General features: G+C 37.6%; 3 protein-coding genes across 10 annotated transcripts in view; all 3 read right to left on the reverse strand.

Moving 5' to 3' along the window:
* Positions 1-2,050: 2,050 nt before the first annotated feature.
* On the reverse strand, positions 2,051-6,878 carry rpl18 (ribosomal protein L18). 2 transcript variants are annotated; one of them, XM_081696709.1, is made up of 8 exons: positions 6,811-6,878; positions 6,101-6,235; positions 5,269-5,355; positions 5,026-5,133; positions 4,414-4,512; positions 3,692-3,815; positions 2,490-2,559; positions 2,051-2,180 (listed from the first exon to the last, which is right to left on the reverse strand). In XM_081696709.1, the coding sequence occupies exons 2-8, from the start codon at positions 6,188-6,190 to the stop codon at positions 2,105-2,107; spliced, it is 654 nt and encodes a 217-aa protein (XP_081552835.1). In that variant the 5' UTR covers positions 6,191-6,235; positions 6,811-6,878; the 3' UTR covers positions 2,051-2,104. The 2 variants fall into 2 exon arrangements, with proteins under 2 accessions (XP_081552835.1, XP_026862467.2); XM_027006666.3 differs by lacking the exon at positions 6,811-6,878 and having other exon boundaries at positions 6,101-6,295.
* A 540-nt stretch (positions 6,879-7,418) lies between these two features.
* si:ch211-120k19.1 (mpv17-like protein) lies at positions 7,419-9,936 on the reverse strand. Its single transcript, XM_027006664.3, has 6 exons — positions 9,813-9,936; positions 9,346-9,480; positions 8,700-9,182; positions 8,390-8,460; positions 8,270-8,299; positions 7,419-8,198 (listed from the first exon to the last, which is right to left on the reverse strand). Exons 2-6 carry the CDS (start codon positions 9,350-9,352, stop codon positions 8,091-8,093), a joined length of 699 nt encoding a protein of 232 aa, XP_026862465.2. The 5' UTR covers positions 9,353-9,480; positions 9,813-9,936; the 3' UTR covers positions 7,419-8,090.
* Positions 9,937-14,958: 5,022 nt separating this feature from the next.
* Positions 14,959-19,584, reverse strand: part of myh14 (myosin, heavy chain 14, non-muscle) — a 28,955-nt gene continuing 24,329 nt past the window's right edge. For all 7 annotated transcript variants that reach the window (XM_081696000.1, XM_081695998.1, XM_081696002.1 and 4 more), the window contains one exon: positions 14,959-19,361. In XM_081696000.1, coding sequence (XP_081552126.1) covers positions 19,169-19,361 — 193 coding nt within the window. In that variant the 3' untranslated portion in view covers positions 14,959-19,168. The remainder of the gene's footprint in view (positions 19,362-19,584) is intronic.

Raw genomic sequence — 19,584 nt, forward strand, 5'->3', positions numbered from 1 at the left:
ATACAGACAATTCCTGAAAATGATTATCTTATACAGAAATTAACACTGAGGGCTTACTTATGTCAGATACTCTTGTTCAGCCATTAAGAGTGTTGTTAAGCATCAGAGCCAAACAAGTGTGCAGCACATTGCAAAATTGAGCTGCTTCCACAACCTGTGTGAACTTCTGAAGGACCAGAGTGGTGTTTAATTATATTAAGGAAAGGCTCTCGACCCCAGTCTGACTCCAGGCACTACAGACCCTTGGGCCAATGTAGATGTAAAACACCTGCAAAAAGCTCTAAAGCAACACATAAAGTGGTCACATTGTGTCTAAAAAACATCCGCCTTAGCAGTAATGATGAGTACTGTTCGGCTAGAATGTTTGAGAATAGACAGTTAACCGCAATCTTATTCATTGAATCTTATAAAGAACACAGTACAGTAATCCTGCAATGGCATTATTCATAGAATGAAATTATCACTAGGTTTAAAGAAAAACAACCTCTGAGTTTACAATAAACCACTCAGCAGTTTTGTTTAGCTTATTTATACACACAGTACACATTATCTGTCACAAGTTATCCATGCAAAACCACAAGTGTCACATTTTCTGGGCCATCAAGTGAATCATGTTCTCTCATAAGTAATAATAAAGCTTGTACAGTAGCATGGTTTACACAACAGAGGGCTAAAGAGGTTAGGTTTCTGAACTGAAAATTTCCAGAATTGTACAAAAGAACTGCTATTACATACCCACCAACATTTCTTCCACTCACAGAACTGACTGGCAGCACTGGTGTCTTACTGACTTAATTCTAGTCAGACCCGTAAGTCATTTTTTATTTGATACATCTTGGTCTTTTTGCAGATCATTGCAGATGTTAATTTTATCATTTGAAGGACCTCAAGCACACACACACATGAAGTATTTAAAAAGCATAAATAAGTAATAGAAAAATAGTGAAAACAGTAAAGTTCTGACATTACAGACTTCACAGAGCACTACTAAAAATCTCTGTATATTTAACAATATTCAGTGCCTGGTCTTCTTAGGTGTCACATCTAGAACATTTTTCATCTTGCACAATTCACCAAAAGTCGCAACTTTAAATAACAATTAGTCTATTTAAGGACCTCCAGAGGTTAACATAAGCAGCTTCCATCAATGAGGAAAGTACACCTAAAATATAACAAAACTTTGAACTTAATCTTGTTTTAGACAGAAAAAGCTGCTAAAAATAAGTACACGACTGTCAAAACTTATTTGCCATAGCCATCTTTCCCCCAGAAAGTCAGCACTCGGTGCCAGTGCAGTGCTTAACCACCATGTATTGGTCTAGCACACACTGCTCAAAATGATTTACTGATTAATAAGATAGGTGAATGGCAGGCTAAAAAAAAAAAAAAAAAAACTTTTTAAAAAGTAACAAGAACAACCTGAATCAATGCAAATTTAAAGTAAGCTTCAGCATATACTTTGTAAAATGCAATGCAACAGTACTGATATCCCAAATACATTTTAATAAGTGATTAAATTGCACACATTTGGTTACAAATATCATTGGAATCTCTAAATTTGTAATGAATTGTACTATTTAAGTAACTACATTTATGGAATATTAACAGTTCATGAGGTGTTCAACAGATCTTTGACTATATTTGACGCACAGAAAATGTACAAAAATAATCTTTGAAGCCCATCACAGTACAGGTGTTTTTTTTTTTTTTATAAAATGTTTTGGAAAAAAAGCATGGCTTTTCATTATTGCATCAAATATTTCCAGACAGACAATCATAGTATTGAAGGCTTTATGGTTCTAGTAAGTTTCCAGTGACGTGAGATCAGTTCTTTTGATTGTATTAATATTGAAACTCTGCTATGCGCAGGTACTATAGAACACTTAAAAAAGAAAACAAAAAACCTAATCAAAGTCTTCATTTTCCACTTTATGATGTAGCATGCATCTTAACAGTGACTTATGTCGATGAAAAAAATCTAGAATTTGAACTGACTGCTTGCTGATCTAAATCAACTTTGAAGGCAAAAACAAAAGTCAATGAATCTCAATGACATTTAATAGCCAAACTTTATTTGCATTAGGCTGACCAACAAGACAGAGTTCTAATTTTTGTAGCCACGACTGGCTCTGCGTCCACGGGCACGCTCAAACTTCCTGCCTTTAGAGCGCACATAGGGCCTGTTGAAATAAGAAAGAATCCAATTAGGTCATTCAGCAGCAATAAGCTTTCAATGGCACTATTCTCAACCGACAGACACGTTACACTGGACCCTTAGATTTTACTGCATCATTTAGGTTCATACATTAACTCAAAACTGGCAAGACGTACAACAGTTCATGGAAACTGTGTGGCGGACATTGGCAGTATTTTGGTAGCCAGTAATATTCATATTCAGGAAAAAAATATATTCCGTCAACATGTATTTGGTTTTAACATTCAAAGATCTTAGATGTTCACATCCCTAATGAGAAGTTTAAAAACCTTACTTGGTGTGGCTGTGGGGGGTGCCAGGGGCCTTTCCAAAGTGCCTGTACACCTCCCTGGCCTTGCGGGGACCTGTAGAAAGCAACAGCAACAAAAATAGATGGAGATCTGCACAACCAACATTTCAGCTGATGGACAGCTCACTTGAGTAGTTACAAGTGCTAGTTCATTTTGTCCTGACCATATGCCTCATCTCTTCTCTATCCAAATACTGAAGCACAACAGTCCAATTTAATGACAACATATCCAGCTAACCAGTCATATGCCTTGATTCTATTCAGAAAGAAATTTATCCTACTGCAATCAGTACATTCAACAAAGCTTCTCAGTGCAGTTTTGAAAATTTTCCATCACACATTTGCAAAAATCAGTACAGCTGTCAGGTTCTGAAATGAACCATCAACTACCATGGGATCTAGAACGGGATCAAAAATACCTGCCAGGTATTAAACAGTTGCTTAATTCCAAAATTCTATAGCTATAAACACAGATGAATTCTGTAGTAATTACCACCTTATACATGTTGAGAACATTTCACTGGCAATATTGCATTGAACAAATGAACTTAAGAGCAGACACATACAAAATAATGCAAAACATGTAAAAATGTAAAATATTTTTTGGAACTGAAACACTTTAGCAAATTAACACAAACACTTCCTGCTTGATAAATTTCTGCAGAATATAAATGCATTTGCTGTGTGGGCTTATTTGCATCAAATGGAAGTTACTGCTTTGCTAGAGTAGTCATAACCAAACCAGGACCTTTCAATGCCCATCATTACCATCACTTCATGCAGATATTTTGCATATCAGCATAACCAGTGATCTTTAATATGCAGTAAAAGCCTTCCTATTAGCTTCATGGCTGCAAGTGCCACCATGTAAACAGCCAGCAAGTTGACAGTGCTATTTATTTTTACTGGCTAACCTATCACTGCCTGAACAATCCCTTACAATGCTAGTGTTTCTAACAGCATCAATGGAAAATATTGCAGGCTAGTAAAAATTCAAAAACCACAAGGAAACAGTTGATTTCCTACAAGCCACAAAGACTTGACAGTGAATGTAACCTTCTGAAAAGTACTCAACAATATCTACATTACTTCAGACCCTGACCACAGTTGCATATGTGTAATGTGTATGCACACAGACACACACGTACACTCCAAGTTTGTGCTCATGCATTCTCAGGACTACTTACCTGACAGTAGCACAGTGCCCTGTCCTTTTGGGGCACTTAGGGCTAGCTGATCAAAGGTCATGACCTGTCCACCAGCTTTCAGGATCCTGCGTCGAGCTCCAGTGGTCAACCTCAAAGCACACACCTGGAAACAACAGTGTGCATCAGAGGACTGGCGCCCATTGCTGCTCATTTCCCAGTGACAAACATTTCAGGTAAAGCAAAAATAGTTTTGTAGAATTGGCTAAAAGGGTTCCAACTTCACAGATGTGAACATGCAATAAACAATATAAAATGTACTTATACAGCTGAGGAATAGACCTTGTAACATACAATTGCATGTAGGCGGTAACATTTACTAAAGGGGCAGATGTATTAAAATATGATTTTACTTGTGTTTTGCATGGTTGAACGCAACAGACACAATGTTACCACAAAGTCCTAACCGATTATTAAAACAAAACACTGCACACACAACTCAGGCAAGAATGAGTTTTTTAAAAATAGGCTCTAAAAAGAAACTGACTGACCAAGTAATAGACAATCAGGCCCCCATACAATATCGATTACAACACTTAAATTGCTAGCGAAATAGGAAAATGTGCCAATTATTTCACAAACAGATAAGGCACCATACCAGCAGGAAAGATGAACCACATGCAAGCATTCAAACCGTCTTACTGATCTCAGAGGTGTTCGAAATAGCATAAAGTGTTTTCCAGTAAATAATAAGGAATACATACCTTCAGCTTGGGGATAGCCTGAATTCTGACATCATCCGTCACAGTTCCCACGACCACAGCCGTCTTGTTTTCACGGCCTTGAAGCTTCATCTTGCGGATCTGGCCAAAAAACATGACAGCAGGGCTGATTAGACTCACTGTAAAACTACTCATATTACTCAGGTTTCTGGGTATGATGTGCAAGCTTGGTAGTTGAGTGTGGCTGTGTGTTAGGTTGTACACTCCAGTTAAGTCCAGTTTTACCCAAAGGTACATTTGCACAGTCTCATAACGAATGCAAGCAAACACCTAATAAATGACAACTCACTGTCCTGAACTTAAAAACAGCAAAACCTGTTGAGTTTTTAAAATCCACTTTAAGTATTACAGCGAATTTACATTGAAAGCAAACGTGATAAACCAATAGCAATTTCCTTAGCAAACAAGGCAGAACCGTTAAAGACCGTCTGTTCACTTCAGCTGTGATGCTCATAACATGGTTTGAAAACTGGCATAGTAATATTGTGAATATTTGTGAACAGCAAGGATTATGCTAAAAACAAATGGCAGTAACATCACCCAGGTAAAACACTTAGGATAAAGCAAGATGAGAAGTTCAATGTGGATACCAACCAGGCGAGACAAGGCCAGAGGGGGGCGGTTGGATTTGCTCATGAAGAGTCTCTTCAGGATGACCCTGTTGAAGGGAGCATCAGAACGGCGAGCCAGAAATCTGTACAACTGTCAAAACGAAACAATTCCATCATCAGACAGTATGTAAGATGTGCCCAGCAAGGGCCAGGAGGCAAACAAAATGATGTACTAAAAGCAGAGCTTCCATCAGATTCCAATCAAAGCTTTTCTCGCCACACCCACCTTGACCAGGAGCCGCAGGTAGATATCCTGGCTCTTGGGCTCTTTCCTGTGAACCTTACGGTCCTTGTTGTGTCTGATGTCAACTCCCTGCAAGAGCACGCATTACATCAGAAGAGCCCCAACACCCTATACGTGCATACAGCTGGAAGAACGAGCACACATCGTAGCAACAAAGCAGTAAAACACTTCTCCATACCAGCTAGCCAGCTGCTGTAACTACAACATGCGACGCTACCTAGGTTAGCCTGCCAGCTAACCGCTAGCTAGGAAAATCATTCCAAAGAACAAGAAATTGTGGTACACGACTAAAATGGAGTCGTTACAATTACTAGCCTTTTTTCATAATACAGAACTAGGCAGACGACCCGGAAAGGAAATTAATTGCTGCATCACGAAGCATAAGTGGCTAGGGAGGCCAGCTAGCGGAATCCACGATGGACAGCGCTCGCCGGCAAGTAGCCAGCTAACGAACACGGGTTAACTCAAAAGTATGCTGCGATGTGTTATTTATTCCAACTTGTCCAAATTTAACATGATTTAATTTATAGACATGTCAGGTTGTTGTAACAAAATGGCCTGGCCCAAATCAAACGCATCACTCAGACAACGCACTCGGGCAACTTCTGTACCAAGCTAAGCGGGCTGCTAGTCTCTGTAATATCTGTTAACGTGTTATAACTGCTAATTAACAAAGATTAACAAACAAAACCCAAGATGGGTCTATGAGAAGTTAATCTGTGTTCCATTATTGAACATATGATGACACAGACTTTAGGATGGACACAGATATTATAGGAACACATATCGCAAAAAAGCCTAAACCACTACCTACCATCTTGGACTCAAAGTGAAAAGGGAAAAGGAAGTACCGTAGTCTCGCGATAAGATTTTCGGCGTGAGTAGTGTCGTCACAGTGCAGCATGTGACGTTGCTCATTGGTCGCGGCTACAGTTCTTGACTCAGACGCCTGAGGAAATAAACAATCTTTGTAACTAGCGTCTTCAGTCTTCATCCTTTTAGTGAGGTATAATCATTGTTACCTTAAAATGTAGGTTTTATATATATGTAGCATTTTGCCCTATACGACAGTTGGATACAGCTTCACGTACACCTATTTCTTGTAAAAGTTCGACCACTTGTAGTCACGTTGCTTATAACAAACATCAGGAGATTGACTGTTCTGATATATCTAAGAGACTCAAGGCAAGGCTGCCCCGATATGTAGATATTTCGGTTGTGAACTTGTTAAAAATGTCAATGTCAATTTTCATACATTTAGACAGAAAAGAAAATTAGTATTTAATGTAGGGTTCATTTTTCTAATGATATCTGTTAACTTCATGCACAGAAAGTTGCTTTTTAAACTGGAGTCAGTGATATGTGACAGAAAACCTGAATTGGTTCCTTAGTTTGCTAGCTAAGGGGGTATTAATGTTTAACATCAAGGGTCTGTAAGACAGCTTGACGGTATATTAAATCTGGTTCGCCAGCTAATAATAATACGCCGGAATCTTCCAACTTGCGTTCAAAATAAAAACTTACAGAAATTTTGGACTTTGATGTAGCTTCTGTTGGTCCGATGCCCTGTAGACCAGCACTAACCCCTTGCCCCAAACACTCGCTCAGTATATGTTATGGGCACATTTGCACAATAAGATGATTGAGCACATCTGATATTTTAAAGCTGTGTCTTGCTACTGTTTGCTCCTAGTATAATTGACGTCTTTTGATGTTTATATCCGGGTTTTTGCATAGAAAGGGGTATTATCATATATAAGGGGGCGCATATGTGTGTGCAGTGAATACTATTTTCCGTGTAAATGTAAATATTAAAAACCGTGGGCTAAAAAGAGTAACAAGCTCTTTACATTTGGAAAACGGCGAGCATGGGGTATCGAAACAACGCAAGCGTTCGTTCAGAAAACATGCAGTTCTGCAGGCTACAGTGGCATCTAGTGTCTACATGGTGTTCCATTTTTTTTGCTCTTTTGAGTAGCTTGCGTTAACGTGAATAGCCTATTATACGCCCTTTTAATACTCGTTAAACACAATTTAAATAATCTGATTCCAGGTTATAAGTTTTATATACTTAAAATATCTTAATTTTTTATTTAATGAATTGTAACAAATATTTATCCAGGCATAAAAAAATTGCTCGAAATGAAGACGTAATGGCTATTTTAGATTGCTTTGAACAGAAGCGGCGTTGCATTATTGCATAGCACTAGGCTAGGCCAAGTTTCATGGAAATCAAACATTTTAACAAGTTGATCCCAATATCACAAAAGATCTACCTCCACACGTTTGGAATGAAATCTTTAAAATCACAATTAGTCTACAGTTTTGGGGTCAATTTTTTTGTATTTGGTACATTAATTTTGTTATGGTCCCATTGAGAATCAAAATGTGTTGTTCCCTTATGATCAAGAATCGACAATTCACCTCATCTATGCAGATAAAAGGCAAAACATTTGATACGTTTCGATGTAGTATGTAATATCGAATGAAGCCTTATTCAGCGTAAACACGTCACTATCTTTTTGCTACAGATTTCAAAGCAATGTATCGAAACAATGCTTCAGTTCCAAGAAGTTTCAAATCAGTAGTCACAAAAGGGATTAATACTGTACTGTGATTTACTGTCCTGTAATGATACTGTAATTTTATTGTAGGCCAGTTTTAGTGTAATCACAAACTGCATGACTAAGATTTTACATAACATCAGCTACAACAGAAGCAGACAGACAGACGAAGGTCTTTATTTTATGGTGTATAATAAACTGATGTTAAGGGGCCCTACTAGTAAAAAAGGGTATATGAGATTAATTTGTCTGTCGTCTAAAATGACACAGAAAAACAGTCCAGCCGAGTGATATTACTCCAACAAACACAGTGCGTGCCACCGGGGGTACCAGAGAGAAATTCACTGCCTGCAAGGGAGAAAATGTAGAAGTTATGCAATATAGTATCTTAATGATGGATGGTATATGGATGAACATACCTGCATTGTAGACCAATACACTATCCCGGTCTGTCAGAGAGAGAACCAAAATCAGCAAGGATGAGGATAAATCATAGATGAAGGTTATGGTAAGGCCATGTCCATACAGCGTAAACTCACCTTGTAGGAAGTCCAAAATTTATTTTTCCAGTCTTCAAAGGGATCCTTTTGCCCTTCTAAGGTGCTCAAGCCTTTAGAAAATGCAAAGATATATATATTAAAAAAGCTTGAGTGTTTGTTTTTAATATATCTATATTAGTTGAGCAATTCCTTTAATCATACATCCCACAGAAGATGAGATCATTTTATTAACACATCAGTGTACAACATTTAACAAACATGAATTTATATTCTCTGAGCTTGTGGTTAAAATGTTGCATAAACTACCACCTCTAGCTAAGCTACCTAAAGAAAGCAAAGACTTTCTCACCGATATAGAAGGCACTTATTGTGACAGGAGCAGCAATTAGTTGATCCAGAAAAACCTTCATAGATATTCTCTTGGTCCTCCCTCCTGGAAACATCCTCTCTAGTGCACGCAGCCAGTGGTAGTTGAAGTTGGAATGGAAGCACAGGCCGATCAGTGCTACCCGAGCAGTCTGGCCCCAGTCAATGCAGAAGTGATGAGCTCTGATCACTGGTACTGAGATGACCTTTTCTTCAGGATCTTGCTGGCTGCATTCTGAGACTTTGAGGGGAGCGTTCTCTGAGTGCCCAGCCACTGTAATCCTATGTGTATTTAATGCCTCCTGTTCAGAAGCGTCCCAACTGAACTGAGCATGACTACCCTGTGCAGCTCCCAGCATGCTTTGCTGTATAAAGTCTGCTGTAGCAAACAGGGCTGTGTATCCCACAACATTGCTAATGTATGGATATGATCTAAATATGGCCCATGCACTATTCATTCTGTCCACTGGAAAGAAATATTACAAATGAAAAATGACTGTTGGAGTTATACCATAGTATTAACTTGAATCAGTACAATTGAATTAGTCACGTTTCTATGACTTTTAACCAACGGCAGCTTGTTTGTTTGTTTTTTTTTTAATGCAAAGGAACAAAAAGTGGTTACTCACCATACATCTGCTCTGTCCTAAACTGATTAACACAGATCACTGCCTTTTTTTAAAAAAGTTTTACTGATTGGATGCTTGCAGAGCTCAGTCCAAACCTAGACCAATGAAAACCAGCCACTTCAATGGGTCAAAGTTCTGTGGATATGAGTGATAGGTTTTTCAAGATAAGCCTTTATCAGGCAAAGTGAAAACGTGAGAATATTTCACATGCTGAAGGAATGCTAGAGGAATGTACAGTAGGTACATAAGAGGGTTGGATGAAAGAAAACAACCAAATTATTACCAAATGCAAGGCATTTATTTTTTGGATATAGAGACCTAAAACACAGGGAATCTCCATCATAAACTGGGAAGAATTAGGCTTAGTACATTAGACAAAGAAAAAGTGCCTATTAGGAGATATTTGACTTGTTTTAGTGAAGTAAGGTAAACATTAAAAGGCTATGAAACCGAAAGATGCCACTCACCACCAGAGTTTTTGTCTTGCTTGTAGTCCAAATCAACAAACAATTAAAATACAACAACGTTACATGCACCAATATATAGCCTAGACACCGACAGTCCAGTGCAACACAAATACACATGGTCTTCTATGTCAAGCCATTTGTGAAGCACATGGAGTATGCCTGAGCTAAAAATAGGTCTCCACTCCTTGTCTTGCTGCTTACCAATAGGGCTGTACATAATGTGCAATGAAATAAGAGTTTATATTCTAGTTCAACTGTGAGTCTGTTTTAAAAAATTGCTTAATGTGTTGAAAGTAAAATTTGGTTCCATTAAACATTTTTAAGGCACAGTTCAATTTTTGAAAAATAGACTAATAAATTATTCCTTCCTTTGTGACAATTAAACAGTGTATTCACCAAATCAATGAATTAATTACATTTTCAGCCTACTCAACAGTTCAGATATGGAGATCACCTACAGCAGTTAGAAGATGGCAATAACCTACAGGCAGTTCAGAGATGGAGATCACCTACAGCAGTTCAGAGATGAAGATCAGCTTCAGTAGTTCAGAGATAATCACCCACAGCCAGTTCAGAGATGGAGATCACCTACAGTAGTTCAGATTATGGAGCTCACCTACAGCAGTTCAGAGATAGAGATCACCTACAGACAGTTCTGAGCTAGAGATCACCTACAGACAGTTCTGAGCTAGAGATCACCTACAGCTAGTTCAGAGATAGAGATCACCTACAGCCAGTTTAAAGATAGACATCACCTACAGCCAGTTCAGAGATAAAGATCAGCTTCAGTAGTTCAGAGATAATCACCCACAGCCAATTCAGAGATGGAGATCACCTACAGCCAGTTTAAAGATAGAGATCACCTACAGCCAATTCAGAGATAGAGATCACCTACAGCCAGTTTAAAGCTAGAGATCACCTACAGCCAGTTCAGATATGACAACTGTTGTACCTCTTGCCTTTTCACAACTGGGAAGGGGTCTATTATGTTGAATTCTTTCATGGATATGTAAAAATACCAATCCTCCAGTGCATCTGTGTTGAAATGTGGGAGCAATGTCACAATGTCAAATGTGAGTTGACTGTGGCAACAAGAAGAAATCTCAGACTGGAGAATGTGTTAATGAGGGCCAGAGATTAAACTGATCAATTAAAGCCTCGTTATGTTCTTAACTGGTGGGCTTCTGTTTGCTAACACTTAACAAGCAGCCTTTGGTCCTTTTGATAATGCATACAGAGCCCACATGAGCAAAAGCAGTTGACTCCCAGATAATTGCTCTCCTTTTCTTTTTTTGACCTGTCAGTGGGCACTTTGTATTCTTTTTATTGGATATGTCTTACTGCCCTTAATTTAAAAGGACAAAGAATAGCCTGCCTTGAAGGCTATTCTTCAGTAACCTCATTGAAATGGCTCCTCACACTCACTCCCCCACCTTCTCTCCCTGGCATTCACTCATTTTGTAAGGGTGTTCCTATATATGCTCATGTATGGAACAGCAACATTTCTGATTCCACCTGTTTTTCTCAGAACCAGCAGATGCTTGGACCAGGTGAGTGGGGTGACCACCTATTTTTACATAATGTTTAATGTCTGAATTCTTCATATTTTAATAAGGCAGAGGAGCGTTTAATGGCTTTTAATTGATTGGTTCCTAAGTGCTTTTTACAGAGATTAGTTGACGATTATTGTACTTATTTTTTGTGTTGTGTTGCACTGAAGGTGGCGAAGTTCACTAAACTATTTTAGTAGTTTTATCTGTTTAGATTTGAGTCCAATTCTCTTTTAATAATTTTAGTGTGGTTTAAATATTTATTTGTTATAGAAAAAAAATGTAAAGCTAAGATAAAGGAAATCTATTAAAGTACAAAATTTTGAAATGTTTACACCACTTGAATGTGTAAATGTGTTTACACCACTGTAAATTTAGCCTTTTAGATAATCCTTTGTTGCCTCTTAATTAAACCATAGTTTCAACAAACTGGGCTATATCTGTTTGTGGTAATCACATGGTAATGTAAATTTATGCTTTTGATCTCAATATTGGAAAAATTCCATCTTGGACATCCTTTTCTACCCTACTCTAAGGTATACGTTCATCTAGCACCATGTCCTTTGAACTAGAACGCAGCGTACCATGGGGTCGTGACCTCTTTACATTTGTGACATCAGCAGCTGGTCATATGATGCGTACGCTGCAAAGACCACGCAAAAATAAACCATCCAAACGGCAGGTTAACCACCGCAGATTTCTCCACAACATGATCCAGAGGTATAACAGTGAGAGAGAGAGAGAGAGAGAGAGAGAGAGAGAGAGAGAGAGAGAGAGAGAGAGAGAGAGAGAGAGAGAGAGAGAGAGAGAGAGAGAGTGTGAGTGTGTGTGTGTGTGTGAGTGTGAGAGAAAGAAAGAGAGAGTTAAAAAAAACTTTAATTGAATATTTTTCTCATTAGCATACATATGTTTCTTCAAAGGAAATTTGCAGAAATAGAGGCTGGTAATAATCATCAGCTGGCCTCAGCTCTTTGTTCATCAGACACAACACACAGCCAGCTAGGCACAAAATCATCTCCGAAAACTGAACATGCAAACACCATGAAAAATGGTAAGAAGATTTGCCATATAAATAAATTTAGAGTGGATTTGTCTAGTTTAGAGATCTAGTACTAGTTTTTAATCATTGGGATTGGTATTATAAATCATGAACACCGATTTGCCGCGTCTTCTCTGCAGCCACTGCTGACTCATCCAAAACTGGGACATCTGCAAAACAACAGAACGTGATCAATTCTACAAAGACTTCAGACAGTCTTGTGGATAACCCTAATGCAAATCGCTCAGAGAGCAAGTCTCCAAAAAATGGAAATAATAGTCTGAACAGTGAAAAAGACAATGTGATCGGGAACAAAGGAGAGGAGTTGGGAAATAGCCAAGATAACTCACCACAAGAATCTACTGCCTTTAATTGTGAAAAGGAACTATTTCAATCTACACCTGTTGACCTGGACAACTTGTTACAAGTTAGTAACATCATTTTAGAAGACAGCATAGACACTTGGCTTGAAAATATTGAAAAAATACAACAAAATTCAAATGTACACATCCCTAAATCATTGGATGAGGAACAAGACAATCATCCTTTCGGGATGTCACTGCTAGATTACTCACCAGCCTTACCAGCAGTGTCTCCCTTGACTTTGGATTCACGTGAATTTGATGTACAACTGCAGACAGACATTGACCACATCTCCGAAATGCAATATATCACAGAGAGTCTACAGATAGATGGGATGGAAAATGCTGAACTACTAGAGTCCACAGAAGGATCTCTACAGAGCCACCACAATGATCAGAGGAACATTGCTTCAGCTTGGCACATGCAGAGTGAAGAGGACCAGAGCTGTTTTCAAAATAACTTTACATTCCTTAACACCTCACATGTAGGATGTGTTATGGATATCCAAACAGACTGTAGTGAAGAACTGAAAGATGGGCCACAATTTACCATGCTGCTGCAAAATTCCATTAAGGATTTGAATACAGAACAAGATTTAAGTAGTAATGTTGGCAATCCAGTAAACTGTGACTCTAGCTGCCATCAGAATAAGTCAGTATATATGGCAAGACAAACAGACATGGCCATAGATTCCTATCTAAAGAATCCTGCAATACATACAGCAAAGAATAAGGAGAGTCAATACACAGTCAGTGGTATCTGGAGTACAATGGAGGAAATCTCAAAAGGCTTGAAACAGGATAATTTCTCAAATCATATTCTTGATAACCAAGTTTTACATAGCACTGAGCATGCCCACACAAACAATGCCTTAAGTCAATACTGGGAACAACATCCCATTCACGAAATTCATGCGCTGGGCCATATACCCTTAAGCGGGCCCACAGATCCTTATTGTATGTTACTGGATGAAAATAGCAGTATTGACTCAGGAACCACTCTGAATCCAAACTCAATCTATACGAGTCCTCCAAACCTGCATTCCTCCTCTAAAGAACATTTCTATAGCTTTAGTATGCCACCCCAAGCCAAAAGCAGTTGTGAAGAAAACTCTTGTTTATATTCCAATGGTGAAGGTTGTCAGGGTATTCCCAGTTTTGAGGGTGTGGCTCAGTCATTTCCTGTTCCTGCACACAAACCACACCCTCATCCAGTCTCAACGCCACCTTTGAATGATGACTGGCTATTCAGCAACATAGTAGCAGAAGAGAACTTTAAAAGTATGATAAAATCTCCAGGACATACTTACTGTTAGGGGAGCTGTTCTCAGTTTAAAGCATAATTCTATTTTACAAAGTGTAGTTAGGACAATTTTACAGACTCTGATTCTAAGCAAGCATAGTACATAATTATATGAATTGGGTATTTTGAAACAAGAAAAATTAATTTACCCTTAAAAAAGAAAACTTGCTGGTACTGTAAAACTGAAGGACTGAACAAAATGAAGGAGAGAAGCAAACATGGCATGTGAGCATTTGCCAACTACATCACTGAACTTAGGCTTAATATTGTAAAAATGTGTTATAGAAATATATAATTGGTGTACAATAGGAGTAATATCATACATAGATAGTTGTATTATCATATAAACATCTAGATTAGTTATACAATGTAATCTAAATACTACTGTCTGATTTTGCTGATCTGCACTGTTTGAGGATGTAAATGTGAGTTTACATCATGCTTTTTTATTAAGCAAAGATGAATGAATGTTGCTCAAGTCAGTCTATTAAACTGAATTAAAACTCATTCACAAACATTTGGAAGTGGGCATTGATTTCAGTTGGTCAGTGTGTCATGGTCTTTAAAATGTAAATAAACCATGAATCAATTACAACTGTATTTATTTTAATGTATATGTGTCTTTGGTTATCACGTCCTTGTGTTTAATTATGTAGACTGAAGAATATTAAGTGGGTTTGTGGTCATTTCTGTGAAATGTTCCTGTATTTGTTCTGCATTAAGGTTCAACCTGGAAAATGTTTTAAATAAAAAATATGAATAAACTATTATGACTGAGGAAACATGAGGGCTATATTTCAGTATAAATAACCCATCTTTGATTAGATTCTTATTTGGTCACATTTCTGTTAATAATTAATATAGCCAAAACTGATCTTTGATCTGCTTGGACTGAATTAGAATGACCATCTTGGTGTTTATTTTGACAAAGGATTTTCATGGTCAATGTAAAACTAAGTTTTTAAAATGTACTAAGTATGCTTATATTTGTATACATGTTAAATGAACCACACATATTTCAAAACCATTGACATACAGTATATTAAAAGTCACCCCAGTAAGACTTTATCCATATAGCAAAATTAACAATCAAACAAAAAGCTGCACAGGGGCAAACAAACAAACAAACAAAGATGTTCTAGACACCATCAGTTTTGGTATCGATAGATACAAACAACTCAATCCATTCTTTCTATCCACCATAAACTGCTCTTCTCCACACACATTCATTACATTACAGCAAAACAGCAGCCTCCACTAAATCACCTTCTCTTTCCACACTAGTCTAGTCAGAATACAGCAGCAGTATGTAACAAATATTAAAATTAAATTGACAAAACATAAGCCACACAATTTAAGTAGGTTAAAGTTGTTTTTGTACTTAAACATTTCTGAATGAAATAAGGAAGAAATGTTTCAATGTTCTCTCCATATATCTAAGCTGTTTTTGAGGACTAGGAGTGTCAGGAGGTCGTATTACTAACCAGGAAGGTACACTTCTAACTGGAATGGGCTAAAATGATAAGCCTGGCTCTTTCCCGTTTGTTCAGAACATAATTTCAGAATAAGGTAAAAAAAAGAATATCTCTTTTACAAAATAAACAAGAAGATGGGGTTTTAGCACATGACCAATTCATATGAACCTTTTATCATATGCATACCTTAATTTGAGTACATTTTGAGGATAAAGTTTTAAGAGACAAAATATTCCATGCTATTTTTGGAACATCCCCTCAGTAACAAATTAATATAATTGCCAGTTTGGATTCTGAATAATACATAGTCAGGCTTAGTTCACCAGGCTTCAGAGCAGCATGGGAGCTAAGCAACTTTGTTATTGCACAAAATAATTCTTGAAGTGAAAGCAACTAGGAAAGCCTTAGGAGTCCTTCTGTCCTACAGCATAGGACAGGATAGGCTGAATAATGAATAAAAGGTGCAAAATGTTGGTGGCTTCTTTGGTCCTAATTCTATGCTTGTAGTGAGAAACCATTACACAGGGACATTTTAGTACATTTAAACAACTACAGTGGGTATATATAGTCAGTAGTAACAGTGACATAACATTTTTATTCTGATTTGGGGAAACTGTCCTATAGAAGAAATAAAAAGGATCCAAAGGCAACCTGTAACATGAAAGAGCAGCTTTTATCTGAGGTGAACGTAACAGACACTAAGAGAAAGGCCTTACCTTAGCCCAAAAACAGGACCTATTCCATCAAAGCGCATAAATGAGCATTTAAATCTCATAAAGGAACATTAGAGATTCATAATGTAACATCATAGGAGTTTTCTGTGTGGCTCTTCTGTGTGGTTGGTTGTAATTTATTTGACAATAAACCACACAGTAAATGAATAAAACAACCCTTCATTTGGATCTGTTAGCCAGGGAACTTTTTTTCCTGACAGGAAGTGCTGTGACATATAAAACTAGTACAGAGAGGGGAAACTTTAAGCCTCATTTTAACCATTCAGGAGCTACTACAGATCTGATCAATTTGAACCTTTACTATCATATCCTTTATGCAGAGAAAGACCAGGGATTGAAGTGAACTCTGAAGAGAACTGAGGTCTTGGATGTTCAGGGGGCAGATGTGGATGTAGACCAGTGCTACAAACCTGCACTACAACACAACTACTGTGGAACTGCCTTTGTTCATATGCTTTGTTTCATCCATACGCCAGTGATTTGGTAAAACATAAAAGCTTCATTCTATAATTTTCATACATAATAAAACAAACAAACAAAAACAAAAACAAACAAAAATATTGTGCATGTATTTGGATAAATACAAATATATTTTAACAATGATGTGCTTGCAGCAATGATACTGCTTAATGACACAAAGGAAGTATTTCTTCTATTCTTTTGATGTGTAGTGAGACTGAGAAATCTCAGACACACAACCCACAGCGTGTCAGCCTGACCCCTTGCAAGGCTGTGCATCATCTCACACATTTCAGTAGCATAATAATTCTCATCACGACTCCGAATTCTCACTGCGTCTTAAAAAGATTGCACATACAAGTAACTGTACATACAGTTTTATCATGATGCTCAAGATCTCAGTAAGCTTGACCTATCTAAGCTTACGTTAATCAGCAAAGTATAGGCAACTCCATGACATTTGTTCTGCAGACAGACAACAATCACAACATAAATCATTTAGATAATAAGTATTTTAGATCGATAGCATTATGCTTGATGAACAAGTTTGCTGAAATGGGTAATGATATGTTAAAAAATATGGAAATACTAACTTTCTAACTAATCACAGTCTACTTATCAAATTTACTTAAGAATTGTTTTTTTGTTTTGTTTTATTTTTACCATTTCAAAAACGGTTTTAAGAATAGCACAATCTTGTCAATATCTCAGTTTAACACTCATTCTCACAGCGCCCAAACAGTATAGTGGGCAAATGAACTAGATCTTCCAAAACCCTGATATTTTTAATTTTAAATGGTAAACTGACAGTACATTTACATGGGTCTTTAGATGTACTAACATTCTAAATACACATCAATTCACAAAAACCTGTCTATACTATGAATTTCCCATTTTTAAAAAGGAGACTTATCAGAGGTTTTTAAGGCTTAAATGTTCACGCCATGTATTTAAGCCCAAAGAGAAGCTGCAGTATGTTGTGGGCAAGTATGCTGTCACTATGTAATAATGGTATCCATGATATTGTCCTTTGTGATAATGGTATCAGTGAGGTTATACTAAGTGATTATGGTACCAGTGAGGTTGTACTATGTGATAGTGGTACCAGTGAGGTTGTACTATGAGATAATGGTATCGGTGAGGTTGTACTAGGTGATAATGGTAGTGAGACTGTATTATGTGATAATGGTATCAATGAGGATATACTGTTATAATGGCACCAGTGAGGCTGTACTATGTGATAATGATATCATGGAAACATGGAATGGGTAGTATCAATTTGTTTGATTACCATTTATACCATTAATACCATTTGGGAAACTTCTCAAGATTAATCATTTTTATAACCCAACCTAGCAAAACATTTTTTGGGGGGGTGGAGGACCATAATGGATATGTTAGTGGATATACTAACATATATTTCTAATGCAATCTGATCCAGTTTAAAAGACTACTTATTATATACATGAGTTTTTTCATTAGCTTATGATTCATCCTGTTCATGTTTACATTTTTTGGGGGTATTTCTTTTTTTTTTCTTTTCTTACTTTTATCTATTTATTTATTTTGCCCTAATCGTTTATTATTCCTCTATTAATGCCAACAATGGAAAAGCTAGCATGGCTGGCTCATATTAATTCATGTTTGTAGATATTTCACAGTAGATAATTTTTTCTCTCTCACTTTCTTGTTGCTAAGAAGATGTTTGACATAGAAGTGTAAAATCGTCTGTACTAAATTGTTTGATAAAAAAGTTTGACAGTTTTTCCATTAATTTGAAGTTGCTGTCCCTAAATATTCAAATATTCTCAAAAAGTTTTACTACCTTGAAACTTTCAATCTGCATGTCAAAAATTCCATTTTGCCAAAAGTGAGAGAGAAAGGCTTTTGAGAGTAACACTGATTGGCAGTTAAATCATTCATGCAAGCACAGCCAATGAAAGCCTTATCATGAATTTACAATTGAATATCTCACAAGACTTTTCTACCGTATCGCCATCAAAAACATGCAGATTGCCCTTAAACACATGGCTTATGGTTGATTGAAAGAGCGCTTAGGGTTGAGGCAGCCATCTTAACTTTGCCATATTTATGCCTGATATACATTGCACTGATATGTGGAATTTCTGATATACATAAATGCTATTTCCCTTGGAACATGTCTTTTCCACCTATGGAAATCAACATGTCAGTATAAGACATTTAACACTTAAAAGTACTATCTGTGTATCAGCATTATCTCCAAATTTAAAAGTACTACTTGGATATCAGCTATATTTCCACCATGAAATCTCATGTGCATCTAGTTATTTCAGTCTTGGCTGAGGAGGTATAGTCTTTGCTGCGTGGATTTTCTGACAGCCATGTTATTTAACTGATTAGGCAGGCTGTCTATCCAACCCCTGGCCGGCTCTTCGCTCGCCCTGCTCACGGCTCACTCGGCATCCGTCAGGCTGTATGGGGGAGGCGGCCCCAGAGCGTTGCTCTCTGAGGGCACTGGAGTCCCTGGTAAGCCGCTGGAGGGTGTAGGGGAGCTGGGCGGCTCCTCTGAATCAGAGTTCTCCTGAGAGAGGTCATCCACCAGGGCTCTCCGACCCCCACGTACGGACAGCGGGAGAGGAGCACGCCTGAGAGAGAGAGACAGAGGGCGAGAGAGAGAAAGTTGGAGCGCGTGAGAGAGAGAGAGAGTGGCAATGAGACAGACAAAAATAAAAGAGAAAAAAAGAGAAACAGAGAGGTTAGAGTCTGAAAAACAGTGTGATATGAATGAGAGACTGAAAGATAGGATGTGTTAGATGAGGATATGCACTGGTAATATACGTGAAATACTGTGCGGAAAAGAGAAACGCA

The sequence above is a fragment of the Electrophorus electricus genome, chromosome 14 (assembly GCF_041902795.1).
Source record: "Electrophorus electricus isolate QZ-2024a chromosome 14, ASM4190279v1, whole genome shotgun sequence".
Classification (NCBI taxonomy): Eukaryota; Metazoa; Chordata; class Actinopteri; order Gymnotiformes; family Gymnotidae; genus Electrophorus; species Electrophorus electricus.

Bases quoted from the DNA above. Each gene is read 5' to 3' on its own strand.
- rpl18 (XM_027006666.3), bottom strand. From the start codon at position 6,280: ATGAAGACTGAAGACGCTAGTTACAAAGATTGTTTATTTCCTCAGGCG. The intron at 5,134-5,268 runs GTGGGTGTGGCG...TCGTTTTGACAG, and splicing joins ACCTGCGGCTCCTGGTCAAG to TTGTACAGATTTCTGGCTCG. The intron at 2,560-3,691 runs GTAAGTAGTCCT...TGCTTTCTACAG, and splicing joins GGGCACTGTGCTACTGTCAG to GTCCCCGCAAGGCCAGGGAG.
- si:ch211-120k19.1 (XM_027006664.3), bottom strand. The intron at 8,300-8,389 runs GTGAGTTTACGC...TCTCTCTGACAG, and splicing joins AATTTTGGACTTCCTACAAG to ACCGGGATAGTGTATTGGTC. The intron at 8,199-8,269 runs GTATGTTCATCC...TCTCCCTTGCAG, and splicing joins TGTATTGGTCTACAATGCAG to GCAGTGAATTTCTCTCTGGT.